At 43.2% G+C, this 23,120-nt stretch overlaps 2 protein-coding genes across 2 annotated transcripts in view; both read right to left on the bottom strand.

Moving 5' to 3' along the window:
* The window catches only part of rab11fip4a (RAB11 family interacting protein 4 (class II) a), a gene marked incomplete at both ends in the record, with an annotated part of 83,421 nt that extends 62,934 nt beyond the window's left edge, over positions 1-20,487 (bottom strand). The window contains one exon of the mRNA XM_083779154.1: positions 20,350-20,487. Coding sequence (XP_083635280.1) covers positions 20,350-20,487 — 138 coding nt within the window. The remainder of the gene's footprint in view (positions 1-20,349) is intronic.
* Positions 20,488-21,926: 1,439 nt separating this feature from the next.
* On the bottom strand, positions 21,927-23,037 carry LOC310869267 (large ribosomal subunit protein eL27-like). The gene has a single exon (XM_083779915.1). It carries the CDS (start codon positions 22,378-22,380, stop codon positions 21,970-21,972), a length of 411 nt encoding a protein of 136 aa, XP_083636041.1. The 5' UTR covers positions 22,381-23,037; the 3' UTR covers positions 21,927-21,969.
* Between the last annotated feature and the right edge of the window lie 83 nt (positions 23,038-23,120).

The raw sequence follows: 23,120 nt of genomic DNA, 5'->3' as shown, positions 1-23,120 counted from the left end.
TGCACTGTACACGCTGAGGAGGGTTGTTCTGTATGCTGCTACAGTAACACGCTGACACTGTGCAACCAACACAACCATCCATTCCAATAAGTAGACTCTTGGGTCCATTTTGGTACCAGACAGACACACTCTGTCCTTGAGTGAAGATATAGTGTTTGCCACACTGGTGAAAAATAGCCAACAACAGGGGGGGGGGGGGGGGGGGGGGGGGGGGGGGGGGGGGGGGGGGGGGGGGGAACACTGGAAAGCAGAGTCCTTGTAGCAGAGAAGTGGTTTTCTTTATAAAGGTAGACGGTAGACGCCCCTTCTGGCTCTGGATCGTATTATGTGCTCAAGAGATTGAATATATATATTCTTTCAGAGCGAACATTTTGAACTCAAATCTTTGCTTCTGGGGAGGTCCCTGGAACAGCATGTTTTCAGATGGGGGGTCGGTGGCCAATTACAGATCATTTTTGGGTCCTTGACATGAAATATTGAGCACCACTGATACAGAAACATGAGGTTTTTCAGAAAAAAAAGACAATTTTTAAATGTCGACGTCGGCCTAAATGGGTTAAGTCTAACATTATTTTTTCCCCCACCACCACTGTCCAGAAGTACTGACGTTGCAACAGGCCTCCCTCTCTCTCCCCCAGGGTAACGTCAGTGCCAGGACGCTGCTTCTCCTCCCTCCCTCTCTCTCCTCTCTCTCTCTCTCCCCCCCCTCTCTCTCTCTCTCTCTCTCTCTCTCTCTCTCTCTCTCCAAGACACACTGTTGTCGACCAGGCACTCCTGACACTTAGAATAACATCACATCCACAAGCTGGAAACATGACACCATGTTAACACCATCTTAACCACATTGACCCTGGGCATATACAATACAATATATCGATATATATATATATATATATATATATATATATATATATATATATATATATACCCCATGAGGGGGGTTTATTTTAATTAAAGATCTCTGTGGGCCTGAAAGTGATTTATTGTATTTGTGCAATACTACAGAATAATAAAGAAGAGCTCTTGTAGTAAGGTCATTATTTGGAATCAATAAATAATAATCATACATAATAGATAGATATATATCGTATCGTGGCCTCTGTATTGTGATACTGTAAGTATACTGTATCTATCGCGAGGTTGCAGGCAATACCCACCACTATATTCCGGCCTGTCAAAGTGAGCCTTTTCAAAATCTTCAAAGATTTAGAAGAAAATAGCTAATAATATAGCTATATTATCTGCAAACTCATAACGGGTCACAAAGCTCTGTGATCTTGTACACATTTTTGGCTATTTGCAGTATGATGAAGCATATAGTGCTTAAGTGGGAAAGACATTCTTTACATAAAGACTGATAACATTCATAGCACAAGAGCTGTATAGACTCATTTCACGGTTACTGAGAGAGTGATGTGGATGCTATCGTGATTCACGTGACTTGATTACCATAACTCGCTTGGTCGGGAGCCAGCCGGGACTGAAGGCTTGCGACACAAACTTGTTTGATTTAAAGAGCAGCAAAAGAATATTGCTCCGTGACATCTCGGAATGAGAATGCGACCTTCATCATCATCTCGCATTAAATGCGACGGTGCCCAAGGCATGCATGCAGTGAGTGCACGTCTGCACGAAGCCAAGCAAAAAAAAAAAGATTGACAAGATGTTAGCCTGACGTTATGCAAATGTATCCGTATAAGAGCAAAGAAATCTAGTCAAATATTCGGTGTATGGCCGAGAGAGAGACAGCAGGAAGAAGAGGAAGAGCTTACAGTAGGAAATAGAAGCGTGTTTATGGTGAAACCGGCTTACTGTGGATCCCTGCAACGAGTGGATCATAGATGTCTGTCCAAAGCACAGCTTATACTAATAACTACTTCATATGCACGGCATCTCTAATGCACATTCTGTCTAATGAATGTTATCGCACGCTCGCACGCACACGCGCACGCACGCACGCACGCACACAGTCACACACACACACACACACACACACACACACACACACACACACACACACACACAGTCAGCATCTCCCGGCTCAGTGCCAGCTCAACAGAAAGGCTTAAATGGAGACGTCAACTTAGCTTAACTCCGCTCTCTCTCCTCACCCATTAGATATCAAACGCCTACTACAGGCGAACCGCCTGGGCAATAACAACACTAACTAATTTTGTCTTTAGGCTATTAAATACTAAATATGTCTTAATGAGACATATTTTCATACCAGCGAGGATGTAATGGCTTGTGAATAAACTGCACAAACGACACACAGATGTGTGTGTGACATGGCAACAAAGAAAATCCATGATGAAGACCTCTCGTTTTTAACAGGAGATTTAAGACGTTTCTAACTCGTGTCATCGTGTCAATTAACGTCGCAACACAAATAATACAAACTATGAAAAACTATGCCGTCACATTATCAAATGAAATTGTGTTGTATAATTTAAAGTACTGAACTTTATTCCTACAAAATCGTACGTTCAAAGTGAACGAGTGGCTGCCGACCGGAAGCGTTCTGGACTGGCCCAAACTGAACGCGGAAGTGTTGGCTTGCACAGAGCCCCATTGCCTGAAAGAGAGACAGAATTGCTACGTCCTGCCTGGTTCTCTCGCTCATGGAGTACAGAAGTAACGGATAAAGATTATGGACAAAGGTTGTACCAAAGCTCAACATTGCTTTAACCCATTTCGTGCGGTAACCCCTTTTGGTGTTAGCATTACGTTATGCTTTAGCTATTTAAAAATAGCAGATCTACAAGCTCATAGCGCGCCACCGAGTGGCGCGCTACGAGCTTGTAGGTCTGCTATTTTTTTTTTAATCGAAGAGCGACTGACATAGAAGACATTTTTAGAATCTGATCTCAGGTCAGAATGGTTAATAGCACGTTGAAGCAAGATGTTATGTATGCACTTCTTCAATGCACTTCAGCTCAGTCACAATGCTCATGTGAATGCCATTCATTCCTATTGCCGACGCCTGGTTGTGGAATAAAATATGCAGCCACTGCCAAACTGGAAGAAACCACCGTTACCAGGAGGACAGGGGAATGCCGTACAGATTACTATGATTATGACATGATTAAAACCCATTTAGGCCTGACATCGAAATAAATAAAAAAGTCTTCCGAAATAATATATATTCAAAGATTTGTGCCGCATTTTCACAATAAAAAACAAATAGCAGATCTACAAGCTCGTAGTGGGAAACGAGCGCTCGCTGGCCAGCACTGCACCTTTAAAGATGGAGTGCCACAATATTTGTATTTTTGCAGTTTTTCATGTGTCTATGAGGTGACAGTACTTCATTAGACACCCTGGAGTCGCTTTTATGTGCAATGGTGTATTCACTTTGTATTTAGGGTTTCTTCCTGGAGGCTGAAGCCCTTGACAGTCAAACGGGCCAATGAAGTAAACAGTAATATAGTGACACCACACTATCAGCCCCTCCCCTAACCCCTCCCCCCTTTATCATACAACTACAGCTGTGGGTGCGGCTTCAGTTCAGGTGGATCACCACCCATCACCACCCACCAGGCATACTTAATGAACTGGTGGGCGTGTCCACGTAAAAGCATGATTTTAACAAATACTGTACACTTTTTGGAAAAAGTTCTTCCCCCTTATATTGTAATAATACCTGATGATCTGTTTTAGGGTGGGAAAAAAATGGTGGCACTCCATCTTTAATCCTTCATTTGCTGAGAACAGGATGGATGGTGATGACTCATCTATGAGCATCGTTTAGTTCACTGGTTACCCAAAGTGGGGTCCTTGAGGGGAGTTCCAGGGGGTATACCGAGCTAAAGTTAGTTTGAAACCAAATGGACCCTTATGGGTCCTGTAACTCAGAGCGTGTACAAATGGAACCAAATGGACCCTATAACGGGTCCATTTGGTTCCATTTTGTACGCTCTCAGAGTTAAATTAACATCGATTTTACAATATAAATTGGGGTCTCGGAGATAGAAATGCCATTAAATGTGGCTCTGTAGACTAATGCATGTCAAACTCGGTGTCCCTTTTACTGATAGAGCCGTTAAAAATCCTCTCTTATGGGGGTCCCTGCCATGGCATATCTCTTCAAATGGGGGTCCGCGAGGTTAATTAGTGTCAATTTAGGGGTCCTTGACATGAAAAAGTTTGGGAACCACCACCTTAGTTCTCACAGCATGTGTTGTTCTTTGTATCATTTCTAACTAGTGGCACGCACGCACGCACGCACGCACGCACGCACGCACGCACACGCACACACGCACACACACACACACACACACACACACACACACACACACACACACACACACACACACATAAGCATAATTACGTCAAACCTGCTGCTGCTGTACCAGTTGAAGAAATTGCTGATTGTGGCTTTAACTTTTGCTTGCGTGAAACCATTATACATAGGGTTTCTATGCATTCTATTGCGGTTTGATCACTTCAAATACGGTACTCTAAAATAACTAATACTAACCAGAAATCACAGATCTACAAGCTCACCACATACTGTAGCTCTCTCACTCACTCACTCACTCACTCACTCACTTATTTATTTTTATTTTTTATTTCTTTGCTGGGTCAGCGTGATTGGCTGACCAGGGCTTTAGAGAATCAGGCCAAGAGGAAACCAAACAATGGCTGAGAACAATAGCTGTGCATTGAATGCTGCCTGACCTCCACAAGCTGGACACACTCCACTAGGGTGATCAACTGGATCTGACTGACTGGAGGCTAGTGGACATGGATCTGACTGACTGGAGGCTAGTGGATATGGATCTGACTGACTGGAGGCTAGTGGACATGGATCTGACTGACTGGAGGCTAGTGGACATTGATCTGACTGACTGGAGGCTAGTGGACATGGATCTGACTGACTGGAGGCTAGTGGACATGGATCTGACTGACTGGAGGCTAGTGGACATGGATCTGACTGACTGGAGGCTAGTGGACATGGATCTGACTGACTGGAGGCTAGTGGACATGGATCTGACTGACTGGAGGCTAGTGGACATGGATCTGACTGACTGGAGGCTAGTGGACATGGATCTGACTGACTGGAGGCTAGTGGACATGGATCTGACTGACTGGAGGCTAGTGGACATGGATCTGGACTGACTGACCAGATCAGTCAGACCCCCCAAAAAACATTCCAGGACATTCACGTGCACTTCAAGATTTTCTGAACATTTAAAATTTACAACAACACATCGCAGAGTGACTATAGTATAGACCAGCAGATGGCGGATTTAGACGCACAAAATCTCAGCAAAAAACTCGCAATCCGCGGATGGTTGCTGGTTGCGAGTTTTTGCTGAGATTCATAAATTGGAATCATTAATTAAACTGAAGCAAGCCCAAATAAACAACTACTCTTTGGATTAGAAACGAGCCCTAACAAAACACAACCAGCCGCAAGCCCCTAAATTTACAAAAGACTTTGCAGGACAACAAGACCAAAGTCGCTTACAATAAGAGCGTTCCTTCCAAATGAGCCAGCCACAGTCAGATATATAGCCAATCATCGCCAAATGACCATGATTGGTTGTTCAGTACAGGTGCAACTCCCTGCGAAGCGAAGCTACCATCACTATGGCGACAGAGAATGCAAGATAAGAACAGATAGCGAATAGATACAGAGAGAGAGAGAGATAAATAGAAAGGCAGGCAGACAGACAGATGAGAGCCACACTTCCACAGAGAGAGGAACAGAGAGAGAGAGAGAGAGAGAGTAACAGGAAGGCAGAGCGATAATAGAAAGCGCAAGAGAACAGAGGGAGGGATGGAGGCAGAGAGGTGCAGTGGGTTGGGGTTGTGGGATGTGGACTGAAGGAAGAAGCGCCTTCCGCTTTGCGCAGCTTGCTGATATTTTTACCGCCAGCAGGCAGCACAGCACTGGAGAACCTTAGCACAGGGGCGGGACACTTTGAGGATAGAGAGAGGGCCACTACAATTCTGAATTATCTTTTGCTAAAAAATTTTTATTTGGAATCCAGAAATTAGTGTCAGTAAATTTCAATTGCATTTAGTTGTACCACTACCTATGTTAACTTTATGAACTTAAATACAAATACATTGGACTGAAAAGTAATTAAAGTGGGTCAGGTAGGGAATGAGGCATTGCCCCAGGTGAAGGAGTTACATATAAGTATATATACAATAAGTATATTGTCTTGTTCTTGGTCTTGGTTCACGAGTGAGGGGAGGACGGAGAAGGAGATCAGCCGGAGAATCGGAGCGGCAGGGGCGGTATTTCAGTCGCTGTAACGCACTGTTGTGACGAAAAGAGAGTTGAGCCAGAAGGCAAAGCTCTCTGTCTACTGAGCAATCTACGTTCATACTCTCACCTATGGTCGTGAAGTGTGGGTCGTAAGGTTGCGAATACAAGCGGCCGAAATGTGTTTTCTCCGATGGGTGGCTGGCATCTCTCTTAGAGATAGGGTGAGAAGTTCAGTCGCACGAGGGAGACTCGGAGTAGACCTGCTGCTTCTTCGCCTGGAAAGGAGCCAGCTTATAGGTGGTTCGGGCATCTGGTTAGGATGCCTCTCGGGCTTCTCCCTAGGGATCAGTCCTCGATGCACGTCCCACTGGGAGGAGACCCCCGGGGGCAGACCAAGGCGCAGATGGAGGGATTACATCGACTCACTGGCCACTGGAACGCCTCGGGATCTCCCCAGGAGGATGATACTAATGTTGCTCTGGAGAGGAATGTCTGGAGCTCTCTGGTGGAGCTGTTGTCCCCGCTACCCGACTACGGATAAGCGGTTGAAGATGGATGGATGATGGATGTTTGGAATTGTAACAGCTGAAATCAATAATATATCAGTATTCCAATATTAACCTGCAGGCCGCATTAAGTGAAGGTGGGGGCCGCATGTGGGCCCCGTGCCGCCATTTGCCCATGTATGCCTTGCCATGGACACTAGTGAACGACCTGCAGAAATCGCACTGTCGGCATGGAAGCACGCAGCCATGCAGGGCTACACTGTCTACAGTACAAACACACTGCCGGTGTACGGTATGTCACTCAACCTGCAGGTCTTCTGAAGGACAAGGAGTGTCTGTCCACTAATGGGACACCGTCAGAGACACACGGTGAATGGGAGGTGCAGTGTTGTTAAGAGTGTCCCCTCCTCTTAACACTAGGAAGGCTGAAAAAAAATCACTCCTACTCAGTCTGACTATATCGGCCCATTCGACCGCTCTCCCCCTTTATCCCCCCACCCCCGCACCACTCGTTCACACCTCTTCAGCTGGAGAAGTCATTGTTGCCTACACGCACTCACTTTTATTTATTTTTTCTTCCCTCTCTTATGAATACATTATTATACACCCAATGAAAATGTACACTTCACGGATTATATAGGCCATTTGGAATTAGAACAATCGGTAGAAAATTGGCCGAGAATAGCACAATAGCACATTAATTATTGCCTAAATGTAGGCTACGGACTTTTCTGAAAATGGTTAATCTGCAAGCTGCCCGACATTTCAACTTGATATGTTTCGTAGAGAGGGCATAGGCCTACACAAGCCAGAATTCCGTAGTTTACATGGTATTTTGAATTTTTTAAAATGAGCAAAAAATAAGCGAGTTATGTAAAGAGGGGTGGAGGGGAAAAGGCGATTATTTGGCACAATCAATCAAATATATATTAATTACATCGCGTAGCCTATAATGTTTCCCCCTCTATATAAAAATGACAATATATAACTCTAATGTCGTATTTCGTCATGTATGTGAACTATAGGCTGCTTGAAATACTGTTGGTCAAAGTAACTAGTTGGGCAGGCTAAATATAATAGTAGGCTATAAGCCCGTTTTCAGCTAAATGCGGAAATGTCCAGGCTAAAAAACTTATCGAACGGGAGTCGTGTTAATATTTATTTACTCGTCATTGTCATGTTCACTCCAAATAAGCAAGTATTATGTAATAAATAAATTAATTTCGTGGCTTTTTGTTCTCTTTTCTCCAGGCGCATACCCGCATCGAGATGAGCTCTGCGACAGCCGTGCTGTGCTGTTTTCAATTAAATTACTTGCAGTATAATATTAATAAATACTACATCCTATATACATTGCTTGTCTGTCTAATCATTCAAATGTTTTTCTATATGCATATTGCATAGTTTATGTAAGCCTGAATTAAAGTCTGATTACTGAGGCTTTTTCCCCCGTCTCTCTCACAAACAACGAAGCCTATAAATATTGTCACCTTTATGCAAGTTCGTTTGATATTGTTTAATTCGATAACGATAGCGAATATGCAGCTATCCGTATAGGTGCCCTTTGTGTCAGTGTGCGCCTGCCCAACCCCTGGCCTCTGTAGAACCTGAATCCCCCCCCCCACCTCATTTCCCCTCACTGTATTTTACATTCCTGCTGTTGTCACCACGCGGTAAATAATGAATACTTTGTGTTAATTCAACCATGTTTATTTTTTCTTATTGTTCACAATATCAGAAAGCATGAAAGAAAGTAAATATAAAGCGAAATAAAATCAGGGAAAACACAAATCCAGTTTCTGTTGCTATACTTAGAGACACTTGACACATGTCATTGTAATTGTTCCCGTACATGTGCCACATGCCCGTTTGCCACATTTGTGGCAGCTGGATAGCGTCTTGTTTCCACATCTGTCAAGCTGACACTGCCGTCGCTTCTTGGGCGTGTCTGGTGTCTGTGGACCATCCTGTCTCCTCTTGGCAGTTTGCTGGTTCTGTGGTGTGGTAGGCAGCGGCTGCAGTGCGCTGCGCTGCTGGCGCCGAGGGGTGCGTGGTGGCATGACTGAGTCCTTTTCACCCATGTGTTCCTCGCGGAGCTGTAGTGCCAAGTCCTGTAGGAACTCTCTCCTGGTGAGCTGCGGTTTGTTCAAGCACTGTTTGTACAACACATAGGCATTGATGGCAGCCAGGTCCAGAATGTTGTAAAAGACAGCCATTGGCCAACGCCTGGTGCCAAGTCTGACGCTGTAGTTTCGTGCCATCTGATCCAAAATGTCCACTCCCCATTTCGTGTCATTATAGTCCGTTACAGACTCTGGTTTCGCTTTGGGGTCTTTACCAATCACGATCGAACGGTGCATGGTGCTTAGAATGCAAACGTTTTTGTTTGCTTTGCTTTGGTAAATCGTCAGTGTGGCACCATCACTTGTCATCAGTTGTGTGTGGAACAGCTGTTCTTTTCCACGTGCGGATGGAGGCAACTCTCGCCTCTGTCTGTTCACAGTTCCAAGTATCGTTGTGTTGTTTGCTAGGAGAGACTGCCCCAACTTCATCGAAGTGAAAAAGTTATCCATTGTGATGTTTCGGCCTCTGTCGAGGAATGGTGCTACCAGCCTCTGGACCACGTCTTGAGAGAGCGGCACGCCATCACTATATATACAAATGACAGGGAGAAGGTGTAATGGTTATTACAACCCCATTTCCCCTCACTGTATTTTTTTTAACGTTTGTCTATTGGTATGTCTCTAAATGTTTTGATAAATTGAACAATGTGGACCCTGTTGTAAACAAGTGTAATGCTTCATTGGGTTAATATAGTATGTTTTTGAACGAATATTTGGGCCTAAGCAGTTTTTTGTGTGTGTGTGTGACCAGTGTTAGTCGACTCGGAATTGCAGCCATCCGTAGGTGCCCTTTGTGTCAGTGTGCGCCTGCCCAACCCCCCCAACCCCTGATGTGTGGCACCTATACGGATGGCTGCAATTCGAAGTGGCCTCTGTAAAACCTGAATCCCCCCCCCCACCCCATTTCCCGAGTCGACGAGCAACACTGGTCACACACACACACAAAAAACTGCTTAGGCCCAAATATTCGTTCAAAAACATACTATATTAACCCAATGAAGCATTACACTTGTTTACAACAGGGTCCACATTGTTCAATTCATCAAAACATTTAGAGACATACCAATAGACAAATAGGGAAATATATATATATATATATATATATATATATAGCTTGTCCCATGTAGGCCTAAATGTAGGCCCCCCCCCCACCCCATTTCCCCTCACTGTATATGTATCTTTTCCCTTTTTGCTTCCTATATGATGAATTCCTGTTCTGTTATAGCGCATCATTATATCAAAACCAGGCCTATACTGAATGTATTACTTTTGTTTAAATCAACTGAACTAGACCAATAAAATAGTAGGCTAGTATTTATGTTTTTCGTTAATAATAATACATGCTGAGGGAATGTGCTCCGTTCATTGGCTCTATATAGGCCGTGCGAGACAGGATTATTTTAAATAAATATGTCTCTGCTCTGACAGAATGCGGCGGCATGCTTAAAATAAAAAGATATACAAGGCCCTATACAAGACATAGGCTACCAGCCAGTAGAACAGGAATTCATATAGGAAGCAAAAAGGGAAAAGAATAAAGATACATATACAGTGAGGGGAAATGCCAGGCCAGGTCCTACTGCTTTTGCCAAAGTCAGAATCCACGACGAGTTGAGCAGTTTTTTGTGTATGTTTGACCCCGACATGTTGGAAAACGTCAAAGACTGCACAGTGAAGTTTGCCCGCAGTGATGGACAGAATCAAGAATGGGATCTGTCTGTTACTGAACTGAAAGCATTCATCAGCGTGTTTTTCATTCGTGCGATGTCGACATCTGGTTATCCATTGAATCAACTGTGGGCGAAAGGGGCATGGGGGAATGAGACGGTGAGAGAAACAATGTCTCGTGACCGTTTCAAATCCATAATGCGATACCTGCGATTTGACGACAAGGACACCAGAGAAGCACGCAAAGAAACAGACAAGTTTGCTGCAATAACGGACATTTGGAATCAGTTAGATTAGTTACAATAGGGGACCCTACAATAAGGCAGAGTCCACATTTAAAATAAAAGATTTAGTAGATAAACTAAACAAAATAAAATGTACTGTATGCGATTGCCATTTGTAGATAGGCTAGTTTCTGCGACCCCAATTTATATTGTAAAATCAATGTTAATTAAACTCAGAGTGTACAAATGGAACCAAATGTACACTCTCAGAGTTACAGACCCCCTGGGGGTCCCCGGACCCCACTTTGGGAACCACTGCTTTAGAGCAGTGATTTTCAACCTGTGGTCCGGGGCCCACTAAGGATATTCCAAGTGGGCCCCCAAATAATTGGCAAAAAGCTAATGCTTTAATGTGTATAAAAATGATATATATAATAAATAATAACTTGAAAGTTTATCACGTTAGTTCCTCTGCGGAATACGACTGATTGATCATTAAAATAAATATGCTCTGTAAATACTACATCCTATATATATTGTTTGTCTGTCTAATCATTCAAATGTTTTTCTGCATGCATATTGCATAGTTTATGTAAGCCTGAATTAAAGTCTGATTACGGAGGCTTTTTCCCCGTCTCACAAACAACGAAGCCTATAAATATTGTCTGAGAAGTTGAGAATTGGTGTCATGCACATATATATGCACCACACATTCCTGCTGTTGTCACCACGCGGTAGCAAGATATGCAGTTATCTGTGAACTGATTCCAAATGTCCGTTATTGCAGCAAACTTCACTGTGCAGTCTTTGACGTTTTCCAACATGTCGGGGTCAAACATACACAAAAAACTGCTCAACTCGTCGTGGATTCAAAAAGGGAAAAGATACATATACAGTGAGGGGAAATGGGGTGGGGGGGGGGCCTACATTTAGGCCTACATGGGACAAGCTATATATATATATATATATATATATATATATTTCCCTATTTGTCTATTGGTATGTCTCTAAATGTTTTGATGAATTGAACAATGTGGACCCTGTTGTAAACAAGTGTAATGCTTCATTGGGTTAATATAGTATGTTTTTGAACGAATATTTGGGCCTAAGCAGTTTTTTGTGTGTGTGTGTGACCAGTGTTGATCGTCGACTCGGGAAATGGGGTGGGGGGGGGGATTCAGGTTTTACAGAGGCCACTTCGAATTGCAGCCATCCGTATAGGTGCCACACATCAGGGGTTGGGGGGGTTGGGCAGGCGCACACTGACACAAATGCATAAAGGTGACAATATTTATAGGCTTCGTTGTTTGTGAGAGAGACGGGGGAAAAAGCCTCAGTAATCAGACTTTAATTCAGGCTTACATAAACTATGCAATATGCATATAGAAAAACATTTGAATGATTAGACAGACAAGCAATGTATATAGGATGTAGTATTTATTAATATTATACTGCAAGTAATTTAATTGAAAACAGCACAGCACGGCTGTCGCAGAGCTCATCTCGATGCGGGTATGCGCCTGGAGAAAAGAGAACAAAAAGCCACGAAATTAATTTATTTATTACATAATACTTGCTTATTTGGAGTGAACATGACAATGACGAGTAAATAAATATTAACACGACTCCCGTTCGATAAGTTTTTTAGCCTGGACATTTCCGCATTTAGCTGAAAACGGGCTTATAGCCTACTATTATATTTAGCCTGCCCAACTAGTTACTTTGACCAACAGTATTTCAAGCAGCCTATAGTTCACATACATGACGAAATACGACATTAGAGTTATATATTGTCATTTTTATATAGAGGGGGAAACATTATAGGCTACGCGATGTAATTAATATATATTTGATTGATTGTGCCAAATAATCGCCTTTTCCCCTCCACCCCTCTTTACATAACTCGCTTATTTTTTGCTCATTTTAAAAAATTCAAAATACCATGTAAACTACGGAATTCTGGCTTGTGTAGGCCTATGCCCTCTCTACGAAACATATCAAGTTGAAATGTCGGGCAGCTTGCAGATTAACCATTTTCAGAAAAGTCCGTAGCCTACATTTAGGCAATAATTAATGTGCTATTGTGCTATTCTCGGCCAATTTTCTACCGATTGTTCTAATTCCAAATGGCCTATATAATCCGTGAAGTGTACATTTTCATTGGGTGTATAATAATGTATTCATAAGAGAGGGAAGAAAATAAAAATAAAAGTGAGTGCGTGTAGGCAACAATGACGTCTCCAGCTGAAGAGGTGTGAACGAGTGGTGCGGGGGTGGGGGGATAAAGGGGGAGAGCGGTCGAATGGGCCGATATAGTCAGACTGAGTAAGAGATATATGCCTAAAATCATATTTAGAAAAAGTTTCAAATGGGGAAAAAAACAGAGATGATTTCAATCGAATATTTAGACAAAGTCATGAAAGGGGAACTTTCTCTGGACTCCATGGGCTGAGAAAATAAACATTGAAATCTCAAATTCGGTCAGAACGGCTGCTCAGACTTCCTAGTGTTAACCCATTTATGCCTGACGTCGAAATTTAAAAAAATATTTTTTTTCCTGAAAAACCTCATGTTTCTGTATCAGTGGTTCTCAATATTTCATGTCAAGGACGCCAAAAATTATATGTAATTGGCCGCCGACCCCCATCTGAAAATATGTTGTTCCAGGGAGGGACCCTCCAGAAGCAAAGATTTGAGTTAAAAACTGAAACTCTGAAAGAATATATATTCAAAGATTTGAGGCACATTTTCACGATTTTTCAAAAATAGCAGACCTACAAGAGCTTGTAGATCTGCAATTTTGGTTTCGGTTTGTGTCTCATAGGAGGGATGTGGGGCAGCCAGTGACATCATCGATGGGGAATACAAGCTAATAGAAACTGCAGGCTTTCTAGTCCTGAAAATGGAAGCCATCGTTCTCACGACATTTTTGTAAAGAAAATAATCTGCCTAATGATGATGTCATTGGAGGCCGGTTTCTAAACTGCCCACAGCCCTCCTCCTATGAGACACAGACTGAGTAGAAAGAAATTGTGCCATTTTATCATGATTATTAGTGAGGACCTATATGAAGATAGGTTGAAAAGTGGTCCTTTGAGTGTCTTCCATAAAGATGTCGTGTCCCCGGCTACTACCCTGAAGATTCGGGACACTGTACCTGTGAATGTACAGCTTTCGTCAAAGCTGTACAGTATAGTGCAAAGTGAAAGGTTTCACACCAGTGAGTAGTGAGTCATCTGCCTGCAGGTTCCCTGCTAGTATTAAACCACAGCTACTCCTGTGCTTTGTGGGAATTCAGACAGAGAGAGCACGGCATCTTTTGACTGGATCTATAGTGTCTGTTATTTGTCCAGTAGCAGATACTAAAAGATGATGATGATGATGATGATGATGATGATGATGATCATCATTATTATCATTCTCATCGTCATCTATTCTGCAAAGTTCAAGTTGTCTGTCTGTACTGGAAAGGGGGAGGGATGTAGACAGAGAAAGAGAGGGTGAGAGAGAGAGGGGAAGTGAGGGATATAGGCCTTTTTTCTCTCTCTCACACACACACACACACACACACACACACACACACACACACACACACACACACACACACACACACACACACTATAACCTGGCCAGTGCTGTGTGGGTATACCGCCACCATAACACGCTGACCGATGCATTGCGTTGTCAGCGTATAAATAACCCCGGCAACGCGGGGCGAGCCGGCGATAAGAGCAGCGTGAATCTGCTGCCTGTGTTCACTGCTCGTAATAATAACAATATAACAACAAGCACGGGAGCGGAAGCAGTGGTAAAGTCAAACAGGAGGCTTCTTCGCCCCACAGCACAGCTTGTGTCCTCACTGGCCCTCTTCGTCCTCCCTGCTCTTTTCCCCCCCACAAAGCACAGAAGAAACAAGAACTGCATTTTCCAAGGAGAGCTTTCATTAGCACAGAGGACACACACTTAGTGAGGACGCCGGCTCTGTGCGGTGGGCGGGGGAGCCTCCTCGCCCCCCCCCCCCCTCCTCGCCCCTCTCCCCCCCCTCCCTCCACAGTCAGAGAAGATGTCATCTGTCTCGCTGCCAGAGACGTCAGAGTTATGCCGCCACTGCCATGTTCCAGACATCCATCCCTTCAGCGGCATAATGACTCAATGTCACTCACACGGAACCGTCACCGACTGTTATACTGTAGATACACTGCAAGTAACGCAACACCGACCTGACCAACGATCTGTTTCTATTGTGTCTGCACGACTCTCGTTTACGGTCTTCATTCATTCATTCATTCATTCATGTACTCTGTAGGTCTGTCCCTGTTTAACCCATTTAAGCCTGACTTCGAAATAAAAGAAAAGCTCAAAGCTATGAGCTTGTAGATCTGCTATTTTTCAATAGCTGTCAGATAATAATCAGTCATAATAGGAACTAGTTGATTAATATTGATTTAATACAAACAAAAGGGTAAAATTGTGTTTGATGCATGCATACAATCATACAGAGACCAGCCTTTTCGGGGTTGTGAGGTTGATAACTCGACAATTCTAATGTTGATTTCACAATAAATGCTGCTACTAATCAACTAACAAACAAAGTATTGATGGACTAAGATCAAACCGACCGATTACTACTAGACTATGAAGGGACAACCCTGGTATACTGTCTGGGACCCAGAGTGAAATGTTTTCCGGTTTACTATATACTATATACTAGTTGTGTAAAGTGGATTAACAAACAAATACCATACTGTATGTTAACCCATTTAGACCTGAGGACGATTCTACAAATGTCTTCTAAATCCTGACAGTTTTCTGAAATGTTTCTATATCAGTGCATGGTTTTCAAACATTTTCATGTCAAGAACCCCCAAAAATATATGCAATCGGCCGCCGGCCGCCCGACCCCCCATCTGAAAATATGTTGTTCCTCCAGAAGCATAGATTTGAGTTAAAAATGAAAGAATATATATTCAAATATCTGCGCCACATTTACACGATTTTTCCAAAAAAAAGCAGACCTACAAGCTTGTAGATCTGCTATTTTTCAATAGCTAAAGTATAACACAATGCTTAAAACGCCAAAAGGGGTTCCCGCCCCAAAATGGGTTAAAAACTTAAAAGTTTGGATTGCGTCCTTCAAGACCATTTATTCAATTAAAATCAAAGGAGCTGTATTGGCATGAGGAAACGTGTGTTTACATTGCCAAGCAAGTGTCAAAATGTAATAAAAACTGTTGAAAATGGGAAAAGTATATACAGCTGGAGGGGGTACAGCATTTTGTAAACAACGCTATGTTACATATGTTACTGTATTGTATATGGGCAGAGGCGCAACACGGACCGAACGCTAGGGGGGGACAAATAGCGGCGCCGCAAAGCGGCGCCGCCGAAAAATCCGTCCCCCCCGTCCCCCCCACCACCCTAGGGGAGGGGGGGATGGGGGGGTCTAACCACAAAAACGTGGGGTTATGGTTAGGGTTTGGGGTCCTACAGAGAGGTTGTTCCAGTGACTCAATGTACATACAAAACTGCGTTTTGGCACAGTTATTATTATTATTATTATGAATTACCTGGCTGTGATTCCTCCTCCACAAAAACGTGGGGTTATGGTTAGGGTTTGGGGTCCTACAGAGAGGTTGTTCCAGTGACTCAATGTACATACAAAACTGCGTTTTGGCACAGTTATTATTATTATTATTATTATGAATTACCTGGCTGTGATTCCTCCTCCACAAAAACGTGGGGTTATGGTTAGGGTTTGGGGTCCTACAGAGAGGTTGTTCCAGTGACTCAATGTAGGCCTACATACAAAACTGCGTTTTGGCACAGTTATTATTATTATTATGAAATACCTGGCTGTGATTCCTCCTCCTCCCCATTTATCTCAAAACGTAAAAGTTTAACCACATTATCAGCAGCGCCTCGAACAGGTCAAAACTCACTGACCATCTGATCTGTAAGTTAGCCTATCCTATATAAAATGTACAACACCTGGGAAGTTTTCAGGAGAGGATGTTTTAACATCAACATATATAGTTAGTGTTAAACCCATGCAACTCGGGAGAAAAACCTGCAGCGCCTTACCTGCATGTTGACAGTTTAATAGCGGCGTGACCCGCCGGCGTCGATCTCCTCCTTTACCCAAATCCCCCAAAAGCCAAAATAATAATATAATTCCCAAAGTGGGGTCCGGGGACCCCCAGAGGTACAACTACATGATAGTTTGTGGCATGTCATGTGGACGCTCTCAGTGGAGTCCCTTCCCACCGCTAGACATGGCATTACAATAGGGTCCGTCCGAGCTGTATAAAACTATAAATCTTCTCTTATGGGGGTCCTTCTCTTCTCTTCAAATGGGGGGGGTCCACAGGCTAATACGTGTCCATTTGGGGGTCCTTGACATGAAAAGGATAAAGTAAATCCATTCATCTATCTACTGATCGTCTGACCGAAGTGGTGCGTGACATCAAAAGTGGTGTCCTATTGAATCCTGTTCCTGTATTATTAGAATCATTACAGAGTGCAAAGCACATTGGGTCACTGATGGCGGTGTAACAACTCCCAAACTTCCGACAACAGTAGAACGGGACAAACCATTTTGGGATTTAAACAGGGGTGGATCAAATATATGGTTCAAAATATATCGCGTTTATGAACGCAGGATTTCAAAAGTATTACTCCTAAGATAACTTTGGAGCCAGGGGGGATACAGGGGGGGACCCCCCCAGCCAGGGGGGACCCCCTAACTCATCTGGGGGGGACCAATGTGACGCTGGCAGGGGACGAAACCCCTCCGTCCCCTACCCTATTGCGCCCCTGTATATGGGTATAAATTAGCTTTTTGCTAGCAGCAATCTTTTGCAGTGACTTTGAAACGAATAGCAGCATTTCCCTCAATGTACGTTAATAGTGTACAAAAAAGCCTCCGATTCAAAATGTGATTAATCAGACCCAGTGTGTGTCCAGTGGAAACCTCGTATGAATCTGATCTCAGGTCAGAATGGGTTAAAAGGTAGCAGCTCTGTTTACATGTGCAGTAGGTCAATAGAGCGTCGCAGTCCCCTTCCATGACGACGAGTGGCCCGGAAGAGAATTTCACGTTCATTTTTCCCATAGATGTTTCAGAAAGTATTAATTTAAAGACCTGTAAGCCTCGGAGAAAGCCGACTCGGATGGTGACAAATCATGACAATAAACAAAAGAAATTGGGCCGAACAAATAATTAGAAATAAGAAAAACTATTTTAAAAAGTGTGTGTACCCTGCCCTTTTTTTGTCATGAGTTGCCATTTGTCACCATCCCAGTTGGCAATTTGTCTGAGGCTTACAGGTCCTTAAAAAAATACTTTCTGAAACGTCTATGGGAAAAATGAACGGGGCCAGGACTGCGACGCTCTAGAGGTCTACTCTACAATTTACAATTTACAATTTACAATTTACAATTTAGGCATTTAGCAGACGCTCTTAATCCAGAGCGACTTACATTTACGCAAGAACAAAAGCATGGGAATATCAGTGGAATATCTATATAATGAAACTATACATACACTATACATATAAACTATACATAATTACTACTATGCTATACATATGTACTATGGCGTGCTATGACTATATACAATACAATTATAGTGCTGTCTACATAACATGCTATAAGTCTGTGTCAAATGCCATCCAAGTCAACAAAAATGCTATCTAAGGGGTTAGGGTAAGTGCTATGGGCCATGATGGAGTCTGAAAAGGTGGGTTTTCAGGCTACGGCGGAAGATTGGTACAGAATCACTGTACAGAATCACTGATAGTACAGTACTTCCTTTGGGTGGTTATATTCCATTGGCTAACTTTCTTCTATCGCAACAGTCTACAGTCACAAATCTTACTGTTGTGTTTACGAATTGTTCTCCCAATTACATTTTCTTTTATCTTGAAAATGTGCGCAAAATTCAGCAAATCTTTGACTACCGATACTCTGAGCAACATACATTTTTCAGAAAACTTTGTGATTTAGATTAGAAAGACATTTTTAGAATGGGCCACAGGCCTTATATATATATATGTGTTAATTAGAGCTCATCTGCATGCCGATTGGATACCACCCAAGATCTTGTGATAAAAGGCTGCGTGATAACATCTGTTTCTCCCAGGAGTGTTTGGGGGGGAGGGGGGGGGGGTGCAGTGAACCATGCTATGTTATGTCTGGGAATGACAGGTCCTTTAACATCCTGGTTCCATGTCTTCACTTACAACACCAGTCTAGTCAAATACCTCACACTTCAATGCTTGTCAGGTTAACGGAAACATCCAATTATTATCTGTCATTGTCACGATATACTACTATACTACCAGGGTACAGTTCTATTGATTTCTATAACTTACTGCTATTTTATTGGGCATTAAGCTACGTGTGTGTGTGCATGTGTGTGCATGTGTGTGTGTGCGCACGTGTTTTGAGGTGTTTGTTGGGGGGGCCCTAGCCCCTCCTATGAACAGCTATAGTGTGTAATGTTTGCGTTGTCTGAACAAACATTAAAAATGACATTGACAATGAATGGAGAATTTAAGCCATATGTGTCTGAGGCGCAAATCGTCTGGCCTGGGTATGTCGGCGGGAAACCTTGGCCAATAAGGGACCAGCATTCTTTATGATGATGATGTACGATGATTAGAGCGCCCCTCACTTCACATGGGTGTGATTTGTATAAACCTAGCCAGGACTCCAATCCATATGTCTTCTAACCATGTTGGATGTAGGCTACAACATCAAAATGTAATAAAGCTAAATTGAATTTAATAATTGAATGCAAAACATACTCACATATGAGACATAGTAAGTAGTACATACAGTATTGTCTGTAGGCCGGGAAGCCTGTATACCTATTACCTACTAATTTCAATGCATTAAAAAAAAAGCTACACGCCAAGCAAAAGCCATATTTGAGTCGACTCATATAGTTTCTGACGTTCATCTATAAAGCTGTTGATGCAGGTTCAAATAGCAACGCAATCACTGACTGACCATCACCGTCACCATAACACCAAGACAATGTCATGATCATTTGTTCAGTACAAAAAAAAGAAGAAGAAATAACAGGCCTCGACCCCCAGATAATGCCAAAGGTAGCTATTATGTATCTGCCTCAAATAGCCTATTTGGGGTACAGTAGCTAGTATAGGGTATGTCAGTGACACAGTCTCTCAGGTAGGCCTACTATGCCTTTTAAATGCAGTTATGTGACTGTGCTTATGTTATGGTGTGTGTGCTCCTGCAAAACAAAAACCAAACAAGTAGCAGAACATCTGAGATACAGCTAGTTGACAACTAAATGCACCAGTTCAGGATCAACAACCTGTTCCCCCACCACCACCAGTAGCTTAAATAACCAAACGCTGTGATACAGACTAATTTTGTACCAATTTAAAAACAAGGCTGTTACCAGTTTACCACACGACCAAATCAATGAATGTGCATTCATTCCGTCCGACCGATAATGTGCGTCGACCGAGAGCACCACACCGTACGGTGGAATTGAAAAAGCAATGAACATGAACGGCCCTCCCCTCCCCTCATCATCATCATCATCATCACCGCCTGCCTTGCCTCACACTCACCTCGTCCCCCTGGCCGAACTGGAGCCCGAGGTCCACGAAGTGTTCCACCCGAATGTAGCCGTCGGCATCCTCGTCGCACACGTCGAACACCTCCTTCAGCTTCTTCAGGAACTGGAACAGCTGCTCCTGGTCCTCCATCGTGGAGAGAGGACGGAGGAGAGAGATGTTGTTGTCGTCGGAATGCGTTTAGGTTTTTTTTTTTCTTCAGAGGGACTCCGTCGTCATTCGTTTATTAGTCGCCATCGACATCGTTTCTCTCCTCTCTCCGGTGTGTGTGTGTGTGTGTGTGTGTGACACAGTGTGTGTGCTGCTGGTCTGATTGGGGGAGAGATGTTGTTACATCAGCATCAGTCTAACTTCCACCACATGGGAAGGACCATTCATAGACGAAGAGGAGGGGGATAATATTATGGGCACGACCAGTGACGGAAATGCACGATTGGAATACCTTAAGCATCAATGGCGTGCACAGATAGACACTAGGGGGTGCTAGTGCTAGAGCACCCCCTGCCCCTTTGGCAATTTTTCTCTTAAAAAAGAAAATCAAATATTGATAAAAAACGCTTCTACTATATTATTTAGGCCCCCCCCACAATCTAAAGCTATGTTTCTATGTCAGTGGTTCTTCGATTAAAGGTATATTCAGTGATTTCACTCAAAAAACCTTTGAGAAAAACCGTTTTTGGCTGTGGGACCCAGCCTTTCGTCCAATCAGGATAGTCAAAAACGCCCCAAGGGGTTAACTGGGGACAGGGAGGAACTCCTTATATGGCCAGCACACTCTATAGTAGGGAGGATTATCACAACAAAACAAAAAAATTAGTGATATTTGAATTAAGTGAAATCACTGAATATACCTTTAAAGAAAAATAGCTAAAGCACCAAAATGGGTTACCGCCCCAAAATGCGCTGCACAAGGTGCCCTTTTTTCACTTGAGCACCTGCCCCTCTAAATGTCTGTGCACGCCACTGTTAAGCATTGTGCAATATATTTACTTTGCACAGGTACAGTACGCACAGTAAAATAAAAACACAATGAGCTTTACTTAAATGGTCCATTTGGTTCCATGTTTTGTACCATCATCTGGATTGATTGATTAGAATTGTTTTTATTCAGTCTGTAGAGTGGGTACAGTTCAAACACAGTGGGCTACAGGTACAGGTCAATACAAAATCTGCTACGTAAATTATACACTGGGAATTTTATTATTTGATAAAGGTGTTTTTAAAATTATTTTCAATTTCCAGAAGGGCCATATATAGGCCACCAGAACGGACCATGGTAATTTATTTAATGCACTACTATGTTCATTACATTTTCCAAGTAGCTGAGGCAATTAGCACGTAAACATTTTTTTTTTATAGAAAAAGGTCTTTATTCAATATAATATCCACAGTCACATAACGCTGTACAATATAAAACCGTCGACCCTCCACTTAGCATCTTGCAATTTAAATCAATTAAACAAATTAGTGGCAACTGCCACTGAACAAGCACAAACTAAAAGTAGTTCAAAATTGGTTCACTTAGGTATCGTTCACCAATTAAAAAGTTTCACACCCCATGAAGCCTTGAATTTGACTTTTTATACATTTATTTGTAGAACATTTGAAGGGAGCCTAGAATCTGAGCTTCTGGAAGAACCACTTATTCTTGCCCGTCTTGCACCCCTCCTCGAACTTGACCTTGGCTTCCTGCCTGGCTTTACGCTTCAGGGCAGGGTCCTTGACGGCATCCTCATTCACGACCTTCTTGTCCAGAGTAATGTCCACGGAGTATCTGGTGAGCATGAGGTCACTGTAGTTGAACACCTCCACGAAGACCACGATCTTGGACCTCTTGTCGATCTCCTCCTTGCTCATGGACGCGGTCACCTTGCGGGGGTAGCGGGCGATGCCCGAGACCAGAGCGTGGCTGTAGGGGCGGTCAGGCGTGCCATGGTTGATGTTCTTCACCATGACGGCTTTGCACCCGGCGTAGCGTCCAGCGAGGACCATCACCCCCTGGCCAGGTTTCATGAACTTGCCCATTATTATAAGATAGCGCTCGAACCAGTGCTGGTTGTCTGGGCTAGGAACCGCTGTGTGGTGTCCGATCCGAACTTAAACCGGGATGCCGGCTTCTAGTGCAATGCTATCGAAGTTGCAAGGCCAAACATTCTCTCTTGCCAGGTACTTTGAGCAGCTTTTACGATCAGAGTTGGTGTTGCTATTAACTGCTCCATAAACCCCTTCTGATTGTTCTTTTATAATGCTTCATTAGATGCGTGTCATGATAACGATGCCACGCGTGTACACCCATATATGGACGTTTCTACCGTAGTCTGATGTCATCCCTGTCGCATTCCTAAGCCAATCATTTTGTTGATCGGGTCATCATCATCGGTCAACGGGAGACACATTACGGTTTGCTTTGAGGCTTTCGGAAGCGTAGGAGTAAGTAGGAGACTCCTACCGACTATGTTCATGTCTGTTTCTTAACACCGTTTTGACCCAAAGCACAAGATATCCTCCTGTTGCTTGGGACTCAAATATCGGCATTTGATAATAATTCATCCACAACCTGGACCACGTTCCTGAGGCTTCTCACTGTCAGTCTCTGGCTAGCTCACTCCAACAACCGCCTTCACATGACTGCATACAGCACTTGACATTATGGGCTCTGTTTTCGTCCATGCTAAACCCCTTATCCCTTAGCACTGACGAAAATAGGGCCCAAAGTCTCTCTGTAGTAGTGATGTTGAGAAAATGCTCTTTATCAAACTAGATTA

This window comes from Protomyctophum parallelum, assembly GCF_964188405.1.
Source record: "Protomyctophum parallelum genome assembly, chromosome: 13".
Lineage (NCBI taxonomy): Eukaryota > Metazoa > Chordata > Actinopteri > Myctophiformes > Myctophidae > Protomyctophum > Protomyctophum parallelum.
The sequence above is the reverse complement of the archived record's forward strand: the minus strand, read 5'-3'. Positions and strand labels throughout refer to the sequence as shown.

Bases quoted from the DNA above. Each gene is read 5' to 3' on its own strand.
- LOC310869267 (XM_083779915.1), bottom strand. From the start codon at position 22,380: ATGGGCAAGTTCATGAAACCTGGCCAGGGGGTGATGGTCCTCGCTGGA.